The following is a 22452-nucleotide window of genomic DNA, read 5'->3' on the forward strand; positions in this document are numbered from 1 at the left end:
CATCTTTTAGTGAAGCCCTTTTCTTATAACAGATTTTTTTGCTGGTTGTGGAGAATATGCTTTCCTGATCACGACAATTAACCAGTAGCACTTGTTACATATTGAAAACGTAATATGAACATAGGTGCTATCTGAGGCTAGATAAATGATGTTAATATGCGCTTGATTCTACTGTAGGAAAATGATATTACTTGTGTGGTGTTACATTTACAAGTTGTTGCCATCTCATCCCTCCTGATAATCTCAGATTAGTAAGTGAACAAGGTAAACGTTTTTGAAGAACACTCCCCTAATAATTTATACCTCAAGTTCACAACTTCCAGTGTTCCAAGGACAAACATGTAAATAAAAATGAATACTCAGGATTTCCGTTTCCTTTGAGGTAATGCATTAAGGTCTCAATTGAGGCAAATTGTCAGGATAACATGATAAAACGTGTTACTACCACTTTTGCTGCACCACTGTTGTAAACAAAAGATTTCTCAGTGCCTTTATTCTGGTATGGTTTACTATCACTAACTTCATTTGAGTAAGAAAAATAACAATAAGGAGTAAAGAGCGTTAATTTTTAACACCTGTTTTATTTGAAGTAGAAAATGAAGTGCTTTGTTTATAGGTTACAAAGATCAAGTATAACAGACTAGTAGATAGTTCTGTCTAAAAAGATGTTACTTTTTTATAATTACATTTGTATGTGTTGCTAAGGCACACAGGATTCCAAAATATTTTTCCCCTTCTCAGATAAAATATTCAGGGAAATTATCAGGTTCAATTTGGCTGGCTCTGTCTTTGGATTTTTCTAAAGTTATCTTCTAAAAAACCTATGCCCAGTAAAAATAATATTTAAAAAAATATTCCAAGTAGGGACAATTTTAAAGTAAATAAGTATCCTCTAGCAACACTATGCTTAAGGACTTGACAGCAGTTGACTAGAAATAAGCTAAAATAATGGAAAAAGATTAGTCCACTTCCATTACACAAGCTAATAGAAATGCAGCTATAAATATGAACCAAGTAAATACACTTTACTGCGCACTAAACTATCTTGTGTAGACGCACTTCCTGTGTTTTTAACTTAAAGTGACATTTTAATCTCTGTATATTCTGTTCATTTCAAACTGCCTTCTCTCTCTATTTTTGCACTATTTTAAAAAGAACGTAAACATTTAGTTTGCAATACCTGTAAATCACATTATTCATAATGTATCTAGAATTTCATCACATTCTTAAAATGCTTTTAGCCTGTTGTTTATAAATATATATACATGCCTTATAATATTTATTATATTTCAAAGGACATCATGGAGAGTCAGGATCAGGTCACATTACAGTTCAAAGTGGATCACTTGGGTAGAGTTGTTTTTAATCTGAATCATCACTGCTAAAGTAAGAGCTGTCACAATACTCTGCTGTGTAAAGGAATTTATGAATGGTTGGGTTCATCTTTGGTATCCAGTGTCTTGGCACCAAAAATGTTGAAAGGTTGAACAGATCCACAAACACTTTGTACCTGTCACTGAAAAATAAAATCACATGCATTAATATTGTTATGTTGGCTTAGAGGAGCCACTACTCAACCCATACACAGCCTAATTATGGGAACCTAACCAGAAGACCTCCCTAGTGTTTGAGGGGTATACTGTGTCAGCATTGCCCCATAATATTCTAATGGAAATGTCCATTAGTAATGTTTTCAGGTGTTTTTCATTGAGCATGGCAGCTCAAACTGGAACTGAATGCAAAAAGTTACTTTTATTTAATTACAATATGGGCTCTTGTACCCTGATATTTTTTAGTTTTGAGCTGCAAAGCACAAAACACTCAGCAAAAAACTGCTTGATTGCTAGTCAACACCACTTGTGCTCTTGCTTTTATTCGTAGTCTACACAGACTTAAAATTGTTTCAGTTGACTGAAGTTTTAAAACATTTTGTAGAGCTTTATTAGTTCAAGATATTACTGTATTCAGACACCAAATTAAAACCCCTACCAACCCAGGTTCTGTTTGTTTTATAAAATTAATGATGACTTGTATCTTAGATATCATTGCAAGGAGCTGAACTAATATTGGGACAGTTGCTAATATCCAGGTAGTTTGAAAATCACTTATTACATAATATCTTATTCTGAAATCAGAAACAGGATAGCTACACTCCTGCAGTGATTTGGGTGGACAAAATAGCACTGCTGAATGACAGGGTATTTTACTCCAGCCATCTCTAGTACTCTGCCAATAGCAGAGAGCACAATGTCTCCAGTTTAGGTAATCTGATTAAAGTTGAAGGATTGTACATGGTGCAAAAGAATGATTATTTATTCATTTCTATTTTAGTGGTTTCTAAAGACCTTCTGGGGCAGCAGACCCCTTGTACAACATGCTGATAGAGAAAAACTGTTGTCCCCAACCATCTTAGAATCTATATATCTTGAGAGAAATACAAGAAGAACAGTGGACAAAATAAAATATAAAGTCAGGAAGAGGACAAGGTAACGATCTGATTAGTATACTAAAGTAGAGGTAATAACATACTAGCTACCTAGTCATTGTTAAACAGTTTGGACATTTGCTCACCACAAAACCTGCATGAGGTATATCAATTATGATCGGGGATCCAGGTTTTCTGTTCACTGTAGAAAAACATGGATTTTCTTTTTTAAAGGAGAAAAATCACAGATTTCCCCTTTAAAAGAGAAAAATGCAGGAAACTGTGGGCTCCCCTTGTAGGCTGGCAGAGTTCCAGGCTGCAGGGGGCTGCAAGGAGTGGTAGAAGGGCAAACAGGCAGGGGGTGCCACATGCATGTGCACTCACACATGCATGTGGTAGCTGAGCAGCACTGGAAAGCAGCTTGCTTCAGGTAAGTCTACGGGGGTGAAGGATGGTCAGGGGGGTTGGGGGAAGGGGCACAGACCATGCGGGGTAGAGGGGAAGAGGCTACATGGGCAGGGGGGTGGCAAGGACACATGCCCCCTGAAATTTCTGTGCCCACAGCAAGGCGCAGGGTTGCAGTGAGGCTGGACCAGCTCTGGAGGAGTTGTCTCCATGGCCCAGTGTGCAGGACCTGATGCGGAAGGGAGTGCTACACCATGCCACCATGGCTGCCAAGGGAAGGCATTGTATGCACACCCAGCAGCAATGGGGGTACAACTCCACTCTGCCATCACTGCTGCTGCTTCTGTCTATATGCCACAACGTGGCAGCAAGGCACTCTCTCCAGCACCAGCTCCTTGCTCCGGCCTGGCTGCAGCTAGCACCCCACTGGGGGCACAGAAATCTTGGTGGGAGGCACATGCCCCCCACCCCCACTGCATCACCTGTGGGTCCCCCTCCACTGCCTTGACACACACCCACTCCCTTCCTCATACACTGGGGGATGGGAATGGGGCAGCAGGGCTAGCGGGGGCTGTGGACCAAGAATGAGAAGCACCAGCAGGGCTGGGGGCCTGTGGGTATGGAGTGAGAGGCACCAACAGGGCTGGGGGACTGCAAGTCGGGAGTGAGGGGCAGCAGCAGGGCCCAGGGATTGTGGGTCAGGAGTGAGGGGCACTGGCAGGGCTAGGGGGCTGGGGGTGGGGAGTGAGGGGCAGCAGCAGGGCTGGGGGGCTGTGGCTTGGGAGTGAGGGCATGGCCTGGGGCAGGGCACCAACATATCACTGCACCAACAAAGCAGTAGGGTGGAACAACGACAGCTGAACCCATGTCCTGGTGAGCGAAGGGGGTAGGGGAAGCTCTGAATTTCCATGATAAAAAACTCCAAATCAACCACAAAAATATATAGGTATTTAGAAGGTATGTTCTTATAATGACTAAAGCAGTGGTAGGCTTCCAAATTGCTTTAAAATTGTAAATATATCAATAAAACCTTGTGTTCAACTGATACCTATATATATATATAGTCGCATTTTATTTTAATTGTGAAAAAACACAGATGGGGGGGTGGGGGGTTAATCAGAGAATTTGCAATTTTTAAACAGAGAAAATCAGGATCCCTGACTATGATGGTGAAGGGCAAGGACAAGGTGAAAAGTAAGTCAGATTTCTCTGTTCTTACCTCACTGTTGAACGCAAATACTGGTAGCCTGATGATCCCCCTGTACCAGCTTTGCTGCCAATCATTCTGTGCACCATGCAGACGTGGTTATCTAGGCAAATTAAACCAAATAGCATGAATCTCAGTAAACTAAACAGTGCTGATAGTTCAAACACTCATTAAATCTGGTCAGTCAGTGGAATGCATCCTAGCATAATTTCATGTGAAGGACTCAGAGACATCTTAGGAACATCTTCCTGAGATTTCACAGAGAGGCTGACCCAGTAGGTCTGCAGGAAGATAGGAGCCCTATAGTATGTTGCATACTGGCTAAGTGGTATTTTTGGCAGCCATGTCATGAATTGAATCCTGTTAAAATCTGTCCTCTACACAAGGGCAGAAAAGTATTTTGCGTAGTTGAGAATAGTCATGAGAAATGGGGAACACAGGGTGCATCTACACAAGACATTTACTGCAGAGTAGCCTAGTTAGCTCAACAGTAAATGTCCAGTGTTAGGTTGCAGAAAACTAATAAACTCCATAGCAGGGTAGTATTTGTAGATACAAGTACTATTCTGCTGCAGAATTTTTTTACCTGGCAGCACCGCATACGTAGACGCTGATGCTGCTGGTTGCAGCACCAGGATACTTCAGTGTGGGAGATGCTTGCTGGCTAGCCCCACAGTGAAGCACCCTTGTGCCCCAGCCAGTCCTGTTGCAGCACTCTGAGCTGGGTTGGAGCAGCCCCAGGCTGGCAGGCTGATTCCCCTGGGCCTTCTGCCAGCCAGGGCTTCTCTGATCTGGCTCAGCGTGCTGTGGTCCCAGCTGCATGTGTAAATGCAGCATCCTGATAAGTGCCAGAATTTATTGCGTCACATTGATTGACGCATGTAGATGTGCCCACATAGTAGTCCTTTAGATACAAATGTTGACCAAACCTCAGGCACATCATGGAAGTCTTCTGTTTAAACTATGGTAGGTGATAGCCCTTACATATTTACATACCAGATATTAAGGAGGTGACACACTGTTTTTAGCCAAAAAAAAGTTGCCCACATAATAAAAGAGAGAGATCTTTAGAATTTCATGTAGGAAAAAAAATGTTGATAAAGTTGGAAAAAAGAGGAACATTTTCTTACGTTCCTGTAAGAGACTCTATGATAATAAAGGTCTGAAAACTTACATCTCCACTTTGTCATGAGTATATCCATATCCATAAGAGAAGTTAGAAGTTGAAAGGGAACCTGGAAGCGAGGCTCCTCTCTTGAAAAAGTAAAAGTGAAGACATCAGAAAATCACTTATCTTAAATTATTCTAACTTACCAATTATTGTTTTATAATGCTATATTTGTCTAAGTGTGCAAGATACATACCTGTGTGTATTTTTCCTAAATTTGTGGAAGCAGGTATTCCAATAGGTTCTTTCACCTTCTCAACATGTTGGTTGCATTGTTTCATGTTTGTAACAATATGCTATTAAAAAACCTAAAGGACCAAACTACAGTATATATTCCTAAAACAGTCTTGCATTTGAAGCAGTCCAAATTCCACTCTAGTTAGAGCTCCAACTATTTAGATTTCAATAGCATATGAACATACAACTTTCCCATGCTGGAGTGATTCAAAATCATTGTGACAACATATAGTGGTGGTGTTTTTTGGTCAGCAGGCATGATGGGATTGCTTCCTCCTGTGGCATCCCAGCATGCTCTGTTCCCCAAGACAGCTGGAGAGCAGGAACTCCTGCCTGCCTGTTGGCTTCCAGAACCTACAGGTGTTCTCAAGGATAGCTGACTGCAAGGAAAACAGTCACCCCCCGGGCTGCCCTGCTCTCCCCTGCTCCTTTCCACGGTGGGGTACAGTGGGGAGCAGAGCACTGTAGAAAGCTGGAGGGCTGAACAACCCTTGCCACACTGCACCTGGGGGGGAAGAACCAGCAGCATACCTACAGGCTGCGGAACTCCCTTCTCATCAGTGCAGAGGCAGAAAAGGATCTTGGAGTCATTATAGACTCCAAGATGAACATGGGCCGACAGTGTGGGGACGCAGTCAGGAAGGTCAACCGTACCTTTTCATGCATCCACAGATGTATCTCAAACAGGTCCAAGGAGGTGATCCCCCCACTCTGTGTGACATTGCTTAGGCTGCAGTTGGAGTACTGGGTCCAGTTTTGGGCATCGCACTTCAGGAGGGATGTGGACAACATGGAGAGTGTCCAGAGGAGGGCCACCCGCATGATCAGGGGACAGCAGGGCAGACCCTACGAGGAGAGGCTATGGGACCTGAACCTGTTCAGCCTCCACAAGTGAAGGCTGAGGGGGGAACTAGTGGCCGTTTGCAAAGTAGTCAGAGGGGACCAGCAGGCATTGGGGAAGTCCCTGCTCCCCCGAGCACTACCAGGAGTGACTAGAAATAATGGTCACAAGCTGGCAGAGGGTAGATTCAGACTAGAAATCAGGAGGCGCTATTTCACTGTCAGGGCGGCTAGGATCTGGAACCAACTTCCAAGAGAAGTGGTGCTGGCTCCTACCCTGGGGGTCTTTAAGAGGAGGCTGGATGAACACCTTGCCAGGGTCGTTTGACCCCAGTGCTCTTTCCTGCCATGGCAGGGGGTCAGACTTGATCATCTGCTCAGGTCCTTTCCAACCCTACCAACTATGAAACACTCTGCTAGAGCATACATATGTTTCAGGAAATATTTCAAAAAGAAATGCTTCAAGGATATTCTTCATTTTCTAAGGTCCCCTCTACACATGCAGGCAAAGGTGCAATGGGATCTGATCCGTGATTCACACAGTCATGCTTCCTGCCATACCACATGTGCATTGCAGGAGGCGTGACTGGGATCACACGTTAGATCCCATTCTGCCTTATTGTTGATGCAGAGGGAGGCTGATCCTGGACTCCTGCACTAGGAAGAAGCAAGCTCCTCTGGCTGGGAGCCCCATGCAGCCCAGTTGGTCACCACAGGAGTGATTCCCCCCACCCCACACACACACACACACTCCCAGGAGTGTGCAGAAACCTCTGGAGTTTAAGGGTGGAAACTCCTGGACCCTGGGGATCATGGCAGCTATGATCCCCAAGGCTCTGGGGCACGTAAAACCCCCAACCCCTGTGGACTGGCTGCCACAATCCCTAGGGTTTAGTGGTTTTATGTTGGGCATGGTGCACCGCTATGGCTAGGAACTCAGTCAGCTGACAGGGCTCCCAGGCACAGGGAAAACTCTGGTACACATGCAAATTAAAGCTTGAGAGCAATCAGCTGTAAAGTTAGTACACATGTTTGAGGTCTAACTTTATCACTGCTTGGAGCTTTTTATAATATGATAGCTACTTTGCACATGTAGGTAGTCTCCAGGTAATTGAACAATTAACCAAGTAATTGTGCAATACTTGTAACATGGTGAGGGGGCCTGAGGATCATTTTTGAAGCACCTCAAGCCATAAATGTTGGTATATTCACTCATCAGAGTGCTTCAAGCAGCACCTCTGCCCAGGGCCTAGAGTAATTTCCCAAAAAACTAACTGCAGTAAACTGATTCCACATTGTTTGTATACACAATCTGCAGTCTATAATACATTATCTACCCTTTAGTACTCCATCTTCATGTTATGTATACATTTATGAGCATTACCCCGATAAGCATTGAAGGAATATCACTTGGAATTACCTGTAGAAGTAAATCATTAAAGCTCCCTTCAGTGCTTTGTATGACAGTCTTCTTTCTCCTGCAAAGATATACATTTTTTTAATGTTAATTTTCCTGGGAAATTCCAGTATATGAGAAATAAAGTTAAACGTGTCCTGTTTACAAGCCAGTGAAGCCCACTGAAGTAGCAGAGGCAATGCTACATTGTTTCATTTTTAATGGCACGAAAAGGAGGTGATGAAGTCAGCATCATGCACTACCTGCGTTTACCCCCAGGTAGCTCTTGGTGCCCTTTGGATAAGAGGCTGTGTAGGGCACACTGGAAGTGGAAATGATAAGTGGAAGCCCATCACCCTCACCTGAGATCAAACCCAGGTCCTTCCATTCCATAACCAGGCACTCTATGAACAAAGCTGCACAGCTCCCCATACATTAGAAATGCAAAAATAAATATGCTAGAAAGAAAAACAAGTATACATTGTCATCTTTCACTCCCAGAATTCTTTCTTCCACAGTGACTGTGCCCTGAATTCTACCATTACCTGGAAACCCCCCTATCATGATAAATGAGGATAGAAAAAATCAAAATCTTTTGAACTTATTTATTTTTGTATATAACCTTAAATTATTTTTCAGCAAGAGTCTGGTTATTTTTATTAAACTGTATTTTTTTATAGACTCAAAAGTAACCTGCCTTTACTAAGAAGATGTTCATGGCGCTTTTCATCAAATAATGAAAGCAGTACATCTTTTTGCTTTTGAAGTTCAGCCAGCAGGTCGTCTTTTTCTTCTGACTCTGGTTTGGTCTTTAAAATACAAAACAAAACAATAATTGTCTCGGGAAAATGTGAAGTTCCTGAATTATCTGTTATAAAATTGTGGATTTTAGCATTACACCTCTAGGAATGTATGCATTAAGTTTACGAACGATATCTACTGACTATTAGATTTGCCACTGTCTATGCAAAGCATGATTATCACAAAATGCCCCTACTTAGACATGTGTAATTATCCCTTTGTCACACCTTATTCAAATTAATATATGCACAGATGCACAGTCAATTAATTTTTACTTAAAAACAAAATCCATCTGTGAGAAATAGCCCTCCCTGACCTCCATATTTTAAAAAGATATAAACATCCATTTAATATTTTGGAAACCATGATTTTGTGATGAAATATTTACGAATGCGCGCACACACACACACACACACAACAAAACAAAACATTACTAGAAATTAAATGCCAAAAGAGAGTGACACTATGTTCACATATTTTCGGTATTTTTGTACATCTAAGTATTTTACTCTAAAAAATATGCATTTTTTTCTCATGGTAATCTACATGCAAGTATCCCTCATTGCCATATCCTCAAGGGACAGCCTATTAAACAATTATAGATTCCACAGCTCTGCTTCACTGTGGTACATAAGCTTTGAGCCCCATGGACTTAAAAGAGTTTTACTCTGATCTCCAGGTGCAAACACATGGAATACCATTCTGCTATCCGTACAGTCAACAGCAAAACTTGAACTGATTTCAGCAGGTCTCAATTTTACCCTTACCCACTCCCTGCTCCCCCAGCCCCCTTTTGGCAACAAATATCACCCAAAGTACCACACATTTTAGACTTGTTTAGATGCTAATTTTTAAAGGGGCTTAGAGTTGCTTGAAAGGCATGCACAATTCTCCTTAGAAGTTGCCGAAGGCTGATTGATTAAAGGAAAAGAAACAGAAAGTGAAGATGGAATTAAAATTCCAAGATTTTTCTGGTCATACACTTATCACTAGATCAAGAATATATACCTGGATCATTACAAATTCTTCTTCTAGACCTTCTAAAACATTCTTTTGAAATTTTCCCCAGAAATCAAATTCTTCTTGCTCAAGTCCTGGTGTTCTTTCCAGCCATGACTTTATTAAAACAAAGTTTTATGTTAATGTGTGATATTTAATACATTTTGGCATAATTAAGTAGCATAATATATTTATGCTGCAGTGTTTATATCAGTAGAATTCCTGGTGTGAGTATTCATTACTGAAACATTAGGGTCTACACTGGGATTTCAATTGGTATAATTATGCCCAGCAGACAATCTAGCAGATTCAGAATTATTCTTAAATAGCCACAGAGTTGGAGACAAAGACTCGCCAGTTGTAGTATCTTCCCTAGCACAGGCTCCTTCTAAAGACCTGGTTAAGTCACCTCAACTTCTTTTGCTGTCACTTCTTCCTTTCATAAAGAAGGTAAAGTACTACCCTATCTCACAGAAATGATATAAGCATTAGCTTGTCACAAAAGTGTGCTGAATATGAAGAGCCTTAAACAGGGGTGACTGATTATTTTATTGTATTCAAATATACATTAACTGGCAAAATATGCATGAATTAATTTAGGAAATAAAAATAGATATAGCAATCCTTGATCAAAAGAATAAATTGGCAAGTTCTCTCTGTTTTAAGTCTGATTTCTTTTGATCATTGAAAAGGAAATTATACAATAAAACTTCAGAAATCTTTGGTCATATTCCCTTTGAAGAGGACACCATTTGCTTCCATTTTCATCTAAAATAGGTTGATTATTACATAAAAAGAATCAGTATTCTGGACACATCTACACATTTATTAATGTAATTTGCTTCTATGCATTAAGTTTAGTACCTCTAATATGAGGTACTACATAAAGGCACATTAGCCCACGCTAATGTGCAATAGCAAAGGCAATTATTTTTTTTGTGATGCTTAATGCACAGTAGACTAATTTTACTGCTCATTAGCATGTTTTTTATGTGATGTGCTCATGTGCAGTAGAATAGGCTACTGCGCATTACAACATCTGGTGTAGATGTGCCCAGTATTGATAGAAAATGATATATGCCTTGGAAACTGTTTATCTGTGAATGTGTGTGTCATATTAATCCATGGAAAGTTGTATAAAAGTCGTATATGTATGTGTGTAAGAGAGTGTACAAGCGTGCATAAGAGACCATGAACATACACTTATTCTCCTCAATAATAGTTTTCTTCTTAACTTTTTAGAGTGAAAAATCAAACTTGCCTCACAATAAATGTCAATAACATATTCTGCCAACATCCCCTTTTTTCCCCTAGTGTTGGGTTGGCACTTATCCTTTTCCCTTACACTTGGATACACAGCAGTGAGGACATTAGTTGTTCATGGAAGAAATATTTCACAGTTTTCTCATTCTAGAAGCAGTCTATGTCCATGTGAAATGGAACAAGTGTATTTATGACATAAATAGTCAGCAGATAGGCAGAATATTCAGAATTCCACAGGGAAACTTACGTGTTTAATATCCAATTAAATTTTTCAGGTAATAAGAAATTATTAAGGGTCAGTAATTAAAACAATCTGGATTAGTTAAAAACCTTAATCTAAAACTGTAAGAAAATCTAAACAGCCAGATTGTTTAAGAAATTGACAATTCTGTTATCCTCTCAGTGAAAAGAATTTTTCATTGAAATCAATTGTAAATCTGCATGGGAAGCAATACAGAACTGAGTCTTAAATCACGTCCAAGACAGATGATGTTTCTTATATTGAAATAGAAATTATATTCTTACATTCTTATAATATTTCTTATATTGAAAAGGGAATTAAAAAACAATAACAACAAAGAAACTGTTACCTCTACTAGTTGCAGAAGAGTTGATTCCTGTTCTGATTTAAGCAAGAGTTCATAATCTTGTCCCTTGAAGTTATCACGATAATGTCTTCTGTTATAAGGGACTCTCAGACTTTGGGGGACACCAATCTTATTCTCTAATAATCGAAACTGTAAGCTCTGAAAACCTGATGCTGGGCTCAAGTAATCTCTTGCGATTAGAAAAAGATAAAACAGTGACATTATTATTATTATAAAAATATGCAGAGTTCCTAGTCCTAATTTCTTATTGATAATTAGACACACGTACATATTAGAAATAGATTAAGTAGATTCTGATATAATATTGTCATTTACTTATTTTGTTGAAAGCTTGGGATTACAGCCAGATCTGATTTTTAAAGTTTTTAAAAGTAAACCAACAAAATAATATGAAAACATGTTGTTTTTAAAGAGGAAATTTCATTACAGTACAAGGGTTTTTTTTCTAAATAGAATTAGCAACTGCATCCTGAACAGAAAGTAAGAAAGATGTTCTTTCTGAATCTTTAAAATGGAAAAGAATAAAATCTAAAATGTTCATTAGAGTTTATATTATTTTATAAATAGGAACTATTATTCTTTTGGACAAAAAAATAAGGCAGGCTTTGTGATCATAGCTACTTTGCTGTCTTTTTCAAAAGGATAGACCTATGGCATGCTGGAAGAATTAATTTGTAAGCATAGAACAAATGTAAGGGATGGAGGACTTGGCATATATGGGACTGAAAGTCATTGATTTGATCATATTATAAGAAAATATTGATATGTACCATATGATTATAAAGGCTTATTTTTTAAATAATATGCAGAAAGTAATTATCCCCCCTCCCCCCCAGATGATTAACCCATTTACGTTTCACTCCATTTTTTGAAAGGTATTAAAGTTTTACTATAATAACTAGTCAGAATCTCAGGGGCACATCCACACATGCAGGCACGTGCACTTGCAGCAGCTCAAATAGAAGCAGTGCAAATTTGAGCTGGGGCTTTTTACCTCAGTGCACGTGCCGGACATGCACTTTGGTGTGGGGCAAATTGTGCCACTTGGGGCAAAATAACCCTGCCTGGCTTCTCCTAGATCTGCAGCCAGGGAGAGCTGGAGCCTGGGCCAGCACCTGTGCTGGCCCCAGCAGTATAAAAACCTACCATGTGCTAGCCCCAACAGTATAAAAAGCTGCCCTGGCAAGAAGCTCAGGGCTACTCACTCTCAGGAGCTTCTGGGCCCTGGCCAATTGGTACCTGGGGACACTACCCCTTGTGCCAGCTGGACTGCTGAAGCAGTCCTGAGTGTTCCCTGCACCCTCTACCCACTGCAGCAGACTGGCAGTGGGGGCTGCTGCCTGGCTGTGATCTGCTGCCATTTGCGACAGCATATGGCCCCAAGACTGCATGCCTGCCAGACCCAGATAGAGACTACATGGACATTGGAGGCATCTACACCTCTGGGCCAGCTGCCAGTGGACTGTGGCAGCCCAGATGGCTTTTGTGCAGCACTACTGCCATGTCTGCCACTGCCTGACCATCTGGGCAGCTATTGCCCAGAAGATGTTTTCAGGGTCATGGCCTGCTTTGAACTGAGAAAGCATGTCCTCCTGGCCCCAAGTGGCTGGGAGGTCAGCCACCTCCAGCTGGGTCCTAGGTGCCAGCCCTGAGCAGGCTCCTCTGCCTGGTACCTGCCATTTGCCTCACTAGCAGGAATTCTGGTGTTGCCTTTTTAAAAACTGCAAAATCCCTGATAAAAAAAATCCCAAAGTCACTCTTTTAAATACACCAACATCCATGTTCTTCCACAAGTAAAACAAAAGAACACTAGACACATATATACAGAGAAAGAGAGAGATCAAATCAGTTGAGCAATGTTTTATTGATATATTTACAATTTTAAAGCAATTTGGAAGTCTACCAGTGCCTCCATCTTCATAATAAAATACATTCTAAATATCTATGCAGTTTGGCAGTGACTTTTGGCTTTTTTGTCATTGAAAAATCAGAGCCACACCTACCCCCATTGCTCACCAAATTGTGCAGCACTGAGCAGCACTGATATGTCAGTGCCCTGCCCCTGCCCTTACCTCTCACTCTTAACCCACAGTCTGCCCCTCACCCCAGTCCCCTCATTCTTGACTCACAGGGCCAGGTATGTGGGTGAGGGGTTTGTGGGGGTGGCTTGAGGGTGTGGGGTTTGTGGATGGATTGTGGGGGAACTAAGGGAGGGCATATGGGAGGCTGCTCAGGAGGGGTGGGTCCCTGCCCCCCGCAGGGCACAGCCCCCTGCACAGCTCATGGACTGCTCCCCCGACAGGGCCATAGCCTCTCTCAACAGGGGCCACATGCCCCCTCCCCCACATGGCTCATGTGTCCCTCACCTGACCTCAGCCCCCATTCGCTCCCTCATCCCCTAATTGTTTCCCTGCCTGGTTGCAGTCCCCGATCGCATGCAATGAGGGGTCAGATTTCCGCCTGATAAGCCATTTTTTAAGCAGTCTGCAACCATGCATTTGTGTTTGGTCACGGCTATAAGCTGCTTTCTATTGCCAGATTGGGCAAAAATTGTCACTTCTGTCTGTGCCTGAGCTCATTTTGAGCTACTTTGTATATATCTCTAGACCAGCAGTTCTCAACCTTTTTTGTACCAGGATCCATTTGTAAACATCAATGACCCGTCCCAACCCAGTGCCTCTCGCTCCTGACCCACTACCCCCCGCCCCCTGGTCCCAGCCCCCGAGTGTGTGGGGCAGGGGGTGGGTTGTGGGGCAGGGTGTGTGTGTGTAGGGCATGGGGGGCCCAAAGCAGCCCCTTGCAAGCTGGAACTCTTGCCAGCCTGCAAGGGAAGAGCCATGGTTTTCCACATCTTTCTCCATTAAAGGAGAATCCATTTTTAAAGTTTGTCCACGACCCTTTCATATATTCTTGCAACCTGCTTTGGATCACAACCTACAGGCTGTGAAACGCTGCTCTAGATGATGCTTTTTTTATGTTCCATATAGACCTAGGGTTCTAAAAACAATTTAGCCATAGCAACACAAAGTTCATGTAGAGCTAGGCTGGTACTTCTACAGTACACTACAGTGTGTAATGTAAATATTCCCATAATCCTTCTATTTATATGGTGCAGGCTCTGGGTTCAAACCCCATTGTCAGCTCTAGTGAAGGCAATTGTGTAAGTATGGATTTATTATGTATGTAATAAATGGTACCTGAAATCAAAGAAGTCCAAGGCAGTCATTGTTTCCAGAACTGAAAATTGTTCCACAAGTAGCTTAAGGATCATTGAAATCCTCTGCATTCGCGTAACAACCTTGAGCATGTTCCTCTCATCTTTCATCTTATTAGAAAAAAGAAATACCTATCAAAACCACATTGCAAAAAATATATTTCTTTACATTCTCCCTCTATCTCTGCCTCAGGCTTATACCAAATGCCCTTCATCATAGTATGCAACTATTAGGGCTGTGTAAAGCTTTGGAAGCCAATTGGATTCAGACAAGATTTGGCACGATTCAGGGACCAAATCTCTGAATCCAAATCAAGGTGCATTACTTTGAGTAAATGCTTTGGTAAACATTTTCTAATTTTCAGAATGCCATCAACATATTGAAGTTCACTGAACAGCACTATTTTTTTTTGTTAAAAATATTGGGCAATTTTTTTTTCCATAGTCCAATTCTAAACAGTGCAATGAATCTATATAATAATCCTTAAGTGCTAGCTCTGACTTAAAAGGTTCAATTTAACCAGCTGTTCTATTCACAAAATATATCAAGGGAAGCTTAAGATAAAGTTTTTCACTTTATAATGCAACGAGTCTATTTCATATCTGACAATTGTCAATAAATGCTCAAAATATGCCTCTCAGACCTGCTGTTTTCAGAGATCATAAAATCATTTATTCTTTTTTTTATATTTCCTCTCAACTTTGGTCATATCATAACTATACATTGAAGACAGCTCTCCTTATTGTTTCTAGTACTTGAAAAAATAGATACTAGCATTCAGTGCCACCAAGCAGATTTTAATCTACACTGTAAAGAAGATTCAAAGTTAGAAGGAATATTTTCAAAATAAAAATATAATCTTAAATAATTTATTAAAATGAATCAATATCCCTTGAATCCTCTCTTATCCATATACATATGTATATGTATTTTAATCATGTTCCTATTCCTAATCATTTTTTGGCAGTAAAATATTCCCAAGGCTAGCATTCACAATGCATAAAGATAGCGGTGCCAGTGTGTGTTTGTAGTTTGGCCAACATGGTGTGTCCAGGGCTAAGTACAGACAGTCAAAAAGCATGAGGCTGAATTAATTCAATCTTTATAGGTTAAGTCTAAGCTGCGTAGATCAAAATGATAAACAAGAAAACAGACATTCACTTTTGATTCCTGAAAGCAGTCACATGCCTGCAGTGACTCAGGAGGGGGTGGGGTAGGGGAAGGGACAGAGACAGGGGGTGCTAGAGTATGCTTCCCTCCTCAGCTGGAGCAAACAGTTTGGGCCAAGGCTAGCCCACCCACCCAGTGAAGCACAGTTTGCCAGGAAGGTACAAAGCATTTTGGGATACTGGGAGACCGTACATTAATTTGAATCTGGAGGGAATCTGGGACAAAAGTTAAATAAACTGATTTAACCTAAATAAGTTGAGTCTGATCATGAGTGACTGGTGCCTCCTGAATCTGGGGGGGCACCTGCAGAAGCCGCTGATAGTGGCAGCCCTGTCAGGGGGAGTACCAGCCCTACTGGCAGCATCAGTTTTGGCCATCGGGGGGGGGGGCACATGCACCCCCATTCACCCCCTACCAGTCGTCTATGAGTCTGATACTACATCCGTCCAAGTTTATCTTAAACTAGTTTCAGCCATTTTAAAAGCAGTTTATGTGCACTGAGCTTCTGTTGTGTTACAGATTTGAACCGGTTTCTGATCACTTATACTGGCTTATGTGTAATTTTTGTCCCTAGCCCATGAGAGATCCATGAGGATCAGTCACTGTAGAAAACACAGTCCTTGAAAAGTACATGGATTTACAGATCAAAGTTTCAATAAACAGTTGTCACTTAACTGAACTTCAGCCTTAAAAACACAACTTTTCAGGTTTATGTAATGTTGTACAACTCAAACATTTAAAAATACACTCATATTTGCTTAGTTAAAATATGTGAACATAAATTACCTTGCCATTTTGAAAGATCACTCGAACGGAGTCCAATTCCCATAGAATCTGCTTAAACCAAAGCTCATAAGCTACAATAAGAAAAACAGCGTTTAGTTTGTTATTGTTACAGGTCTGCAAAAAGAAGTTAGGAAAAAATTTTAGGAGGTTCAGTTATCTCCCTGTTTACTGTTAAATTTTTATTTTAAATTAATGCTGCATCTCCCTAAGATTGGGGGAAGAGTTTGGAGGGAAACTCTGTCTTTTCTCATAAGTCTTGTGTCTTAGGTCCCTTATCATTTTTATTGTTCTGTGCAGGACTCTTTCCAAACTGTCTGCATCCTTCTAGAAGTGTGGGGTCCAAAACTAGACATAGCACTCAAGGTGAGCCTCACCAGTGCCGAATAGAGCAAAAGAATCACTTCCCTTGATTAGCAGGTGACACTTCTGTGAATACAACATAGTATGCTGGTAGCTTTTTTTTCACAAGAGCATACAGTTGGCTCATTTTTCAGCTTATGGTCTACTGTAACCCCCAAATCTTTCTTTGCTGTACGGCTCCATAGCCAATCATTCCCCAGACTGTATCTGTGCATGCAGTTATTCCATCCGAAGTGCAGGGCATCACAATTATCTTTATTGAATGTCATATTATTGATTGCAAACCATTTCTCCAGTCTATCCAAGTCATTCTGGATCCAAGCCCTACCTTTCACAGTGTCTTCAATGCCACCCAACTTTATGTCAACTGCAAATTTGCCAATCATGGATTTGGTTCCATCATGCAAAGCATTAATTAAGATACTAAATAATACCAGACACAGGACAGACCCCTAGGAACCCATACTTGATACCTCCTCCAAACTAGACATTGGACCATTGATGACTGCTTATAAAACATTAGGGTGGTGCAAAGCTTTGTTCCTTGATTCAGTGGCCAAATCTCCAAGTCCGAATCAAATCAGGAGACCCTTTAATCTCTCCAAATCGAATCGGAACACTCTGAATTGATTCGGAAAGATTCAGTGATTTGGATATAGACACAACTGTAAATGTTTTTTCTACATACCTCAAGGTACCAGGCATCTCATGAATGCTCTGATGGTGGGGAGGATGGAGTGTCCCACAGGAGCATGGGGGGCTCCCCAGCATACTCGGCAGCAGACCTGGAAGTGGACCAGAAGCACTTCTGAGTCCATTGGGGAACGTGCTGGGGGCCCCCCCATGCCCCCCTGGCTCGGTGACAGGTGGCTCCTGGGTCTGGGGGGGCACCTGGGGCCCCCCTGTAGTCAATCATTGAGCCAGGGGGCTGCAGGGGGCCCCGCTGTGTGCTTGGCAGCAGACCCAGAAGTGGACCAGAAGTACTTCCAGTCCATTTCTGAGTTCACCACTGAGCACGCAGGGGGCCCTCCCATGCTTCTATGGGACGCTCCATCCGCCCCAGTATCACAGCGTTCACAAGCCATGCCTGGTACCTCGATTTATGTAGAAAAAATATTTAAAGCTGTGTCTATGGCCGAATCGCTGATTCTCTGAATCAGCATCAAATCTTCAGATTTGGATTCAGCTGAATTGAATCAGAGCCAGTGATCTGAATCAACAAATCAAATCACTGTCCCCGATTCGGGCTGAATCCGAATCCAATACGGCCCATTCCACACACCCCTATTGAACATGATCATGATTTAAACAGTTGCACAGTACAGTACTTATAATACTTTCATCTAATCTGTATTTCCTTAGCTTATTGATAAGAATGTTATGGGAGACAGTATCAAAAGCCTTGCTTAAACTCCAGGTATATCACATTCACTGCTCTCCTCCCATCCACAGAATCTGTCACCTTATCATAGAAGGTAATCAGGTTGGTCAGGCATGACTTGCTCTTAAAGAATCTATTCTGGCTGTTCCTGACTACTTTGCTCTCCTCTAGGTGCTTCACAATAGATTCCTTGAGGACCATGATCTTTCCAGGTATAGTGGTCAGGCAGGCTGATCTGTAGTTCCCTGGACCCTCTTGTTCCCTTTATCCAAGATGGGCATTATATTTGTCCTTTTCCAATCACCTGAGACCTTATCTAACCTCAATGAGTTCTCAAAGAGGGGAGCCACTGGCTCTAAAATTACCTCAGCCAATTTCTTCAGTACCTTAGGGAGCATCCCATCCAACCCTGCCAACTTAAAAGCATCTAGGCCCTCTAAGTAATCCCTAGCCTGCTCTCCTTCTATGAGGCTATTTGTCTCCTTCCCTATCACCTGGTAGCTGTTCCTATTTGTGAAGACTGAAGTAAAAATGAAATAAATACCTCAGCCTTCTCTGCATCATTTGTAACTAGATTGACTTCTGCATTCTGTAAGGTACCTATGGTTTCTCTGGTCTTCCTCTTACTTTTGACATACTTTTAGAATGCCTTTTATTACCCTTTTTTGTCCCTTGCCAGCTTCAAACCATACTTTGGCATTCCTAATTTTCTCCCTGCATGCCCATGAGAGATTCTAATGCTGTTCCCTAATCCTCTGATCAAGTTTTCACATTTTATAGAATTCTTTTTGAGTTTCAACTCATTCAAGAGGTCACTGTGTAGCCAGGTTGGTCTCCCGTTGCACTTTCCAACATTAGCTCTTTCTGCCTGGTTTCAAACTTTTGCATGTAAGGCAAACATGATAACCACTGCATCACTGAAACCTTGTCAGGACTGCAGTCTTGAACCCAGGGTCCTGGCCTGATCAGCATGGATGTCTACCCCAAACCACCACACCTTGACAGTGTCAGTCCACTACCCTGATGATGTAGAGATACACATGTAAGCATAAAAACATTGGTAAGTGAGTGGATGCAAAAGCTTGCATTTATTTAAGAATTAATAACTGCATCTGAAATGCAGAATAAGTTTTATATGGACTATATCAGCATCAAATAAAGGATGTAGCAAAATTATGCTGAATAGCAATAGTCTTTCTCTCTTGCAGCTTACCTTGATGGGTCACAATAAAAAGATGCTCATCATGGATTTTATTTCCTTTTTTTTCACTCTGAAGCTCTTGGGCATTCAATATTTTGTCCAGCTGGAAAAAAAAGCCTGTTATCATCCAAGTACTCTGGTATTGATTTTAAACAGTTTTCCCCTCAAAGAAATTGAAACAAGTTTTATAAGAATATTCAGGTCTTCACTTGCAATTTATTCATTTTGAATTTTAACTGGAGTTTCACTATTGCTTATGTTTAGGAACAGAACATTTAAGTTTTTTAAAAAGACACATTGATAGATTCTTCCAACCACTCTGGGACTGCTTGCAAAGTAAAGTTTTATTTGGGAAACATCACTTTTACTAGGTAACTTTAGAACTTCAATCTTCTTAGCTTATCAAAGAGAAGGTTAAGATGATTGTTCTTTCAGTCTACCAAAGGTTCCCAAATATGGAGTCAAGATATTTGATAGTAGAAGGTAACACAACCCAGGAGACAAAGTAGAACAAGAGCTAATGGGTTTTCCTGGTGTAATTTATTTCTCAGTGAAGGTAAGTAACCAATGGAGCAATTTACCAGAAGTTATGGTTAGAGACCTACCAAACACATGATTTTTTGGATTTCATGGATTCCATGAAATCTTGCATTGCCTGTGAAATCCATGGTGGGGGTACTTGTTGAGCACTGTGGCAGTTTGTCGGGGTAGGGGAGGGGGGTGGCTGCCTGCTCAAAGATGCTGGCAAGATGGCTGCCAACTCTGCCCATCACTACTGATTGGTTGCAAGGATTGCCTGTCATGTGGCCCTGCCCCTCTCCACCAATCAGTGACAAGGGGCAGGGCTGCATGCTGGAAAGCCCTTACAGCCAATCAGCAACAGGGGGTGGGGCCACATGGCAGGCAACCCCTGCCAACAATCAGCAGAAAGGGGTAGGGCCACTGGACCCCTCAGCCAATGCAATGCTCTCCACCCATAAAATGACTGCCCGAGCCTGTGTTTTGCCCATGAAATCAGGGGGCAGCCCCTGTGAATTAGGTAGGTCCCTAGTTATAATGGATTCTCCATTACTTAATATATTTAAGTCAAATTGGATATTTTTAGAAACTGCACTCTGTAAGTTTCCCAAAGCATTGGGAGGAGGAATTAATTCAGGAAAACCTTAAGGTACTGGTTATTCAGGAAAGCAGACTAAATAATCACAATAGTCTCTTCAGATCTGAACATCTATTAATCTAATATATGAAAGAATGGAAAAAATCTAGCCCAGTATGGGCATTTAGACCCTCCTCTGTTCTTTCAAGCAGTCTAGTTCCCCAAACCATTGGGACCAGCTTTTTCATTCAAAAAGAAAAGGAAGAGATGTGAAAGTAAAACAGCTAATGTATTCAACAAATCATGTGAATGAAATCTATTCTCAGCAAGACAGAGGTCCTAAAGAAAAATTTTGTATGACCATGTACACCTAGACTATCGTAATGCACATGCACAAGGTGATGGTGGTCAGTGCAACCTTAATTTAGTGTTTGTTCTGAAATTGCCCAACTCTTGATTAAGTGCTTGATTTTGCAATCTCTCTCAATAATTTTTTTTAATGAAATTATATAAATATGAGAATAAATTACTTTTTCACATACAAATATAGGTATAGAGCAACTCCACTGACTTTGGCTTGCATCAGTGCAACTAATGAAAAAAACTGGGTCTAGGTATTGACTTTAATCACAATGCGATGACCAATTGTAGCTGCATACTGTGTTGAATATTTGCCTCTTGGTAACTTTGCTAAAAAAAATTGCTAATTCTGCTTTACCATGATTTAACAGAATGATGTGTTATATGCATCTCAGTGTAACCCTCTAACTCCATTTAGCTCACCCTATAATTTAGCTATAAAGAACTAAAAATATTTAATGTCTAAGAAAAAGAATAAAAGACAAAACCCCCATAAAATTAACTTGTTTTCCTACCAAGTTAAGAAAAAGTAAGCATCCCATTCATATTAATAAGGAAGTGCATGGCTACAAACCTGGGAATTTAGTAATGTCACACTGAGGGGTAGATTACCTGCCTGTGAATATATCTGGAAAGCTGGAGTAAAACAGGGATGACATCTGATTTACTTGATAACTGTAACTGGCCATTTGCTGACAGTGGGCACAAAAGTGCTTATTTGTCGCATCCCAAGTTACTACAGGCATCAGGGCAATAACAAAACCCAGTGTTCACACTTACTTGTAGATAGTCTCCATAGATAAGCCCACCTTTGCTGGCTTTGTTCAGCCCTTCTTGTGACTTGTCTTGTCCCTCATCTTCCAAAGAGAGCTTATTAAAATTGAACCTAGGAATATAATGATTGAATAAAAAAGAGAAAATATCAGGTAACTCATGTTGCATTGAGGATAAGTGCACCTAAAATATAGATACTGCTCTGTTTTGGCAGCTCTGTTTCTCAAATATAAATAAGTAAAATGAACAGTAAGTAGCTGTAAATGTCAAAAATAGGTAGCCAATCCCTGTAATATCTAGGTACGTTAATATAGAGTCCCTTCTAATAACCAACGCTTGAAAGATTTCTTAGGTAGCTAGCTTTTCTTCACAGAGGATAGTCTACACAATTACTTCATACTTTGATAGTCAATATGTATATTGGGAATTTTAGCTGATATTTTACCTGATATTTTAAAGAGTTTTACCTGATATTTACATTGTTAATTGATATAATAGAATAAATAGCAAAAATATACTCACTGGTATTTGTTCCCCCAAAATGGACACCCACTCATGGCTCCAGAATCCAATAAAGCAGAGTTACGTTCCCTAGGAATACGCTTTATTAAGGTTCCCAATTCTACTGCAGCTTCCTTTTATGTAACCTGATCCCAATGCATAAGCCAATCAGCTGCTACTCTTATCTGACCATCCCTGCCATTCACTGGTGTTACAGAAACTGTCCTGACATAAACGTCAGCAAGTACATGTTTTCTTA

The 22452-nt window shown here is 41.0% G+C and overlaps 1 protein-coding gene across 1 annotated transcript; it reads right to left on the reverse strand.

Moving 5' to 3' along the window:
• Positions 1–561: 561 nt before the first annotated feature.
• TDO2 (tryptophan 2,3-dioxygenase) lies at positions 562–22320 on the reverse strand. Its single transcript, XM_006275776.3, has 12 exons — positions 22215–22320; positions 21699–21804; positions 19475–19565; positions 16521–16591; positions 14547–14674; positions 11332–11518; positions 9488–9595; positions 8376–8487; positions 7703–7760; positions 5212–5291; positions 4050–4140; positions 562–1516 (listed from the first exon to the last, which is right to left on the reverse strand). Exons 1-12 carry the CDS (start codon positions 22247–22249, stop codon positions 1363–1365), a joined length of 1221 nt encoding a protein of 406 aa, XP_006275838.1. The 5' UTR covers positions 22250–22320; the 3' UTR covers positions 562–1362.
• Between the last annotated feature and the right edge of the window lie 132 nt (positions 22321–22452).

Source organism: Alligator mississippiensis, chromosome 2, assembly GCF_030867095.1.
Source record: "Alligator mississippiensis isolate rAllMis1 chromosome 2, rAllMis1, whole genome shotgun sequence".
In the NCBI taxonomy this organism is placed as follows: domain Eukaryota; kingdom Metazoa; phylum Chordata; order Crocodylia; family Alligatoridae; genus Alligator; species Alligator mississippiensis.

Bases quoted from the DNA above. Each gene is read 5' to 3' on its own strand.
- TDO2 (XM_006275776.3), bottom strand. From the start codon at position 22,249: ATGAGTGGGTGTCCATTTTGGGGGAACAAATACCA. The intron at 19,566-21,698 runs GTAAGTGTGAAC...TTTTTTTTCCAG, and splicing joins TCTATGGAGACTATCTACAA to CTGGACAAAATATTGAATGC. The intron at 4,141-5,211 runs GTAAGTTTTCAG...TAATTTGCCTAG, and splicing joins ACTCATGACAAAGTGGAGAT to ATAACCACGTCTGCATGGTG.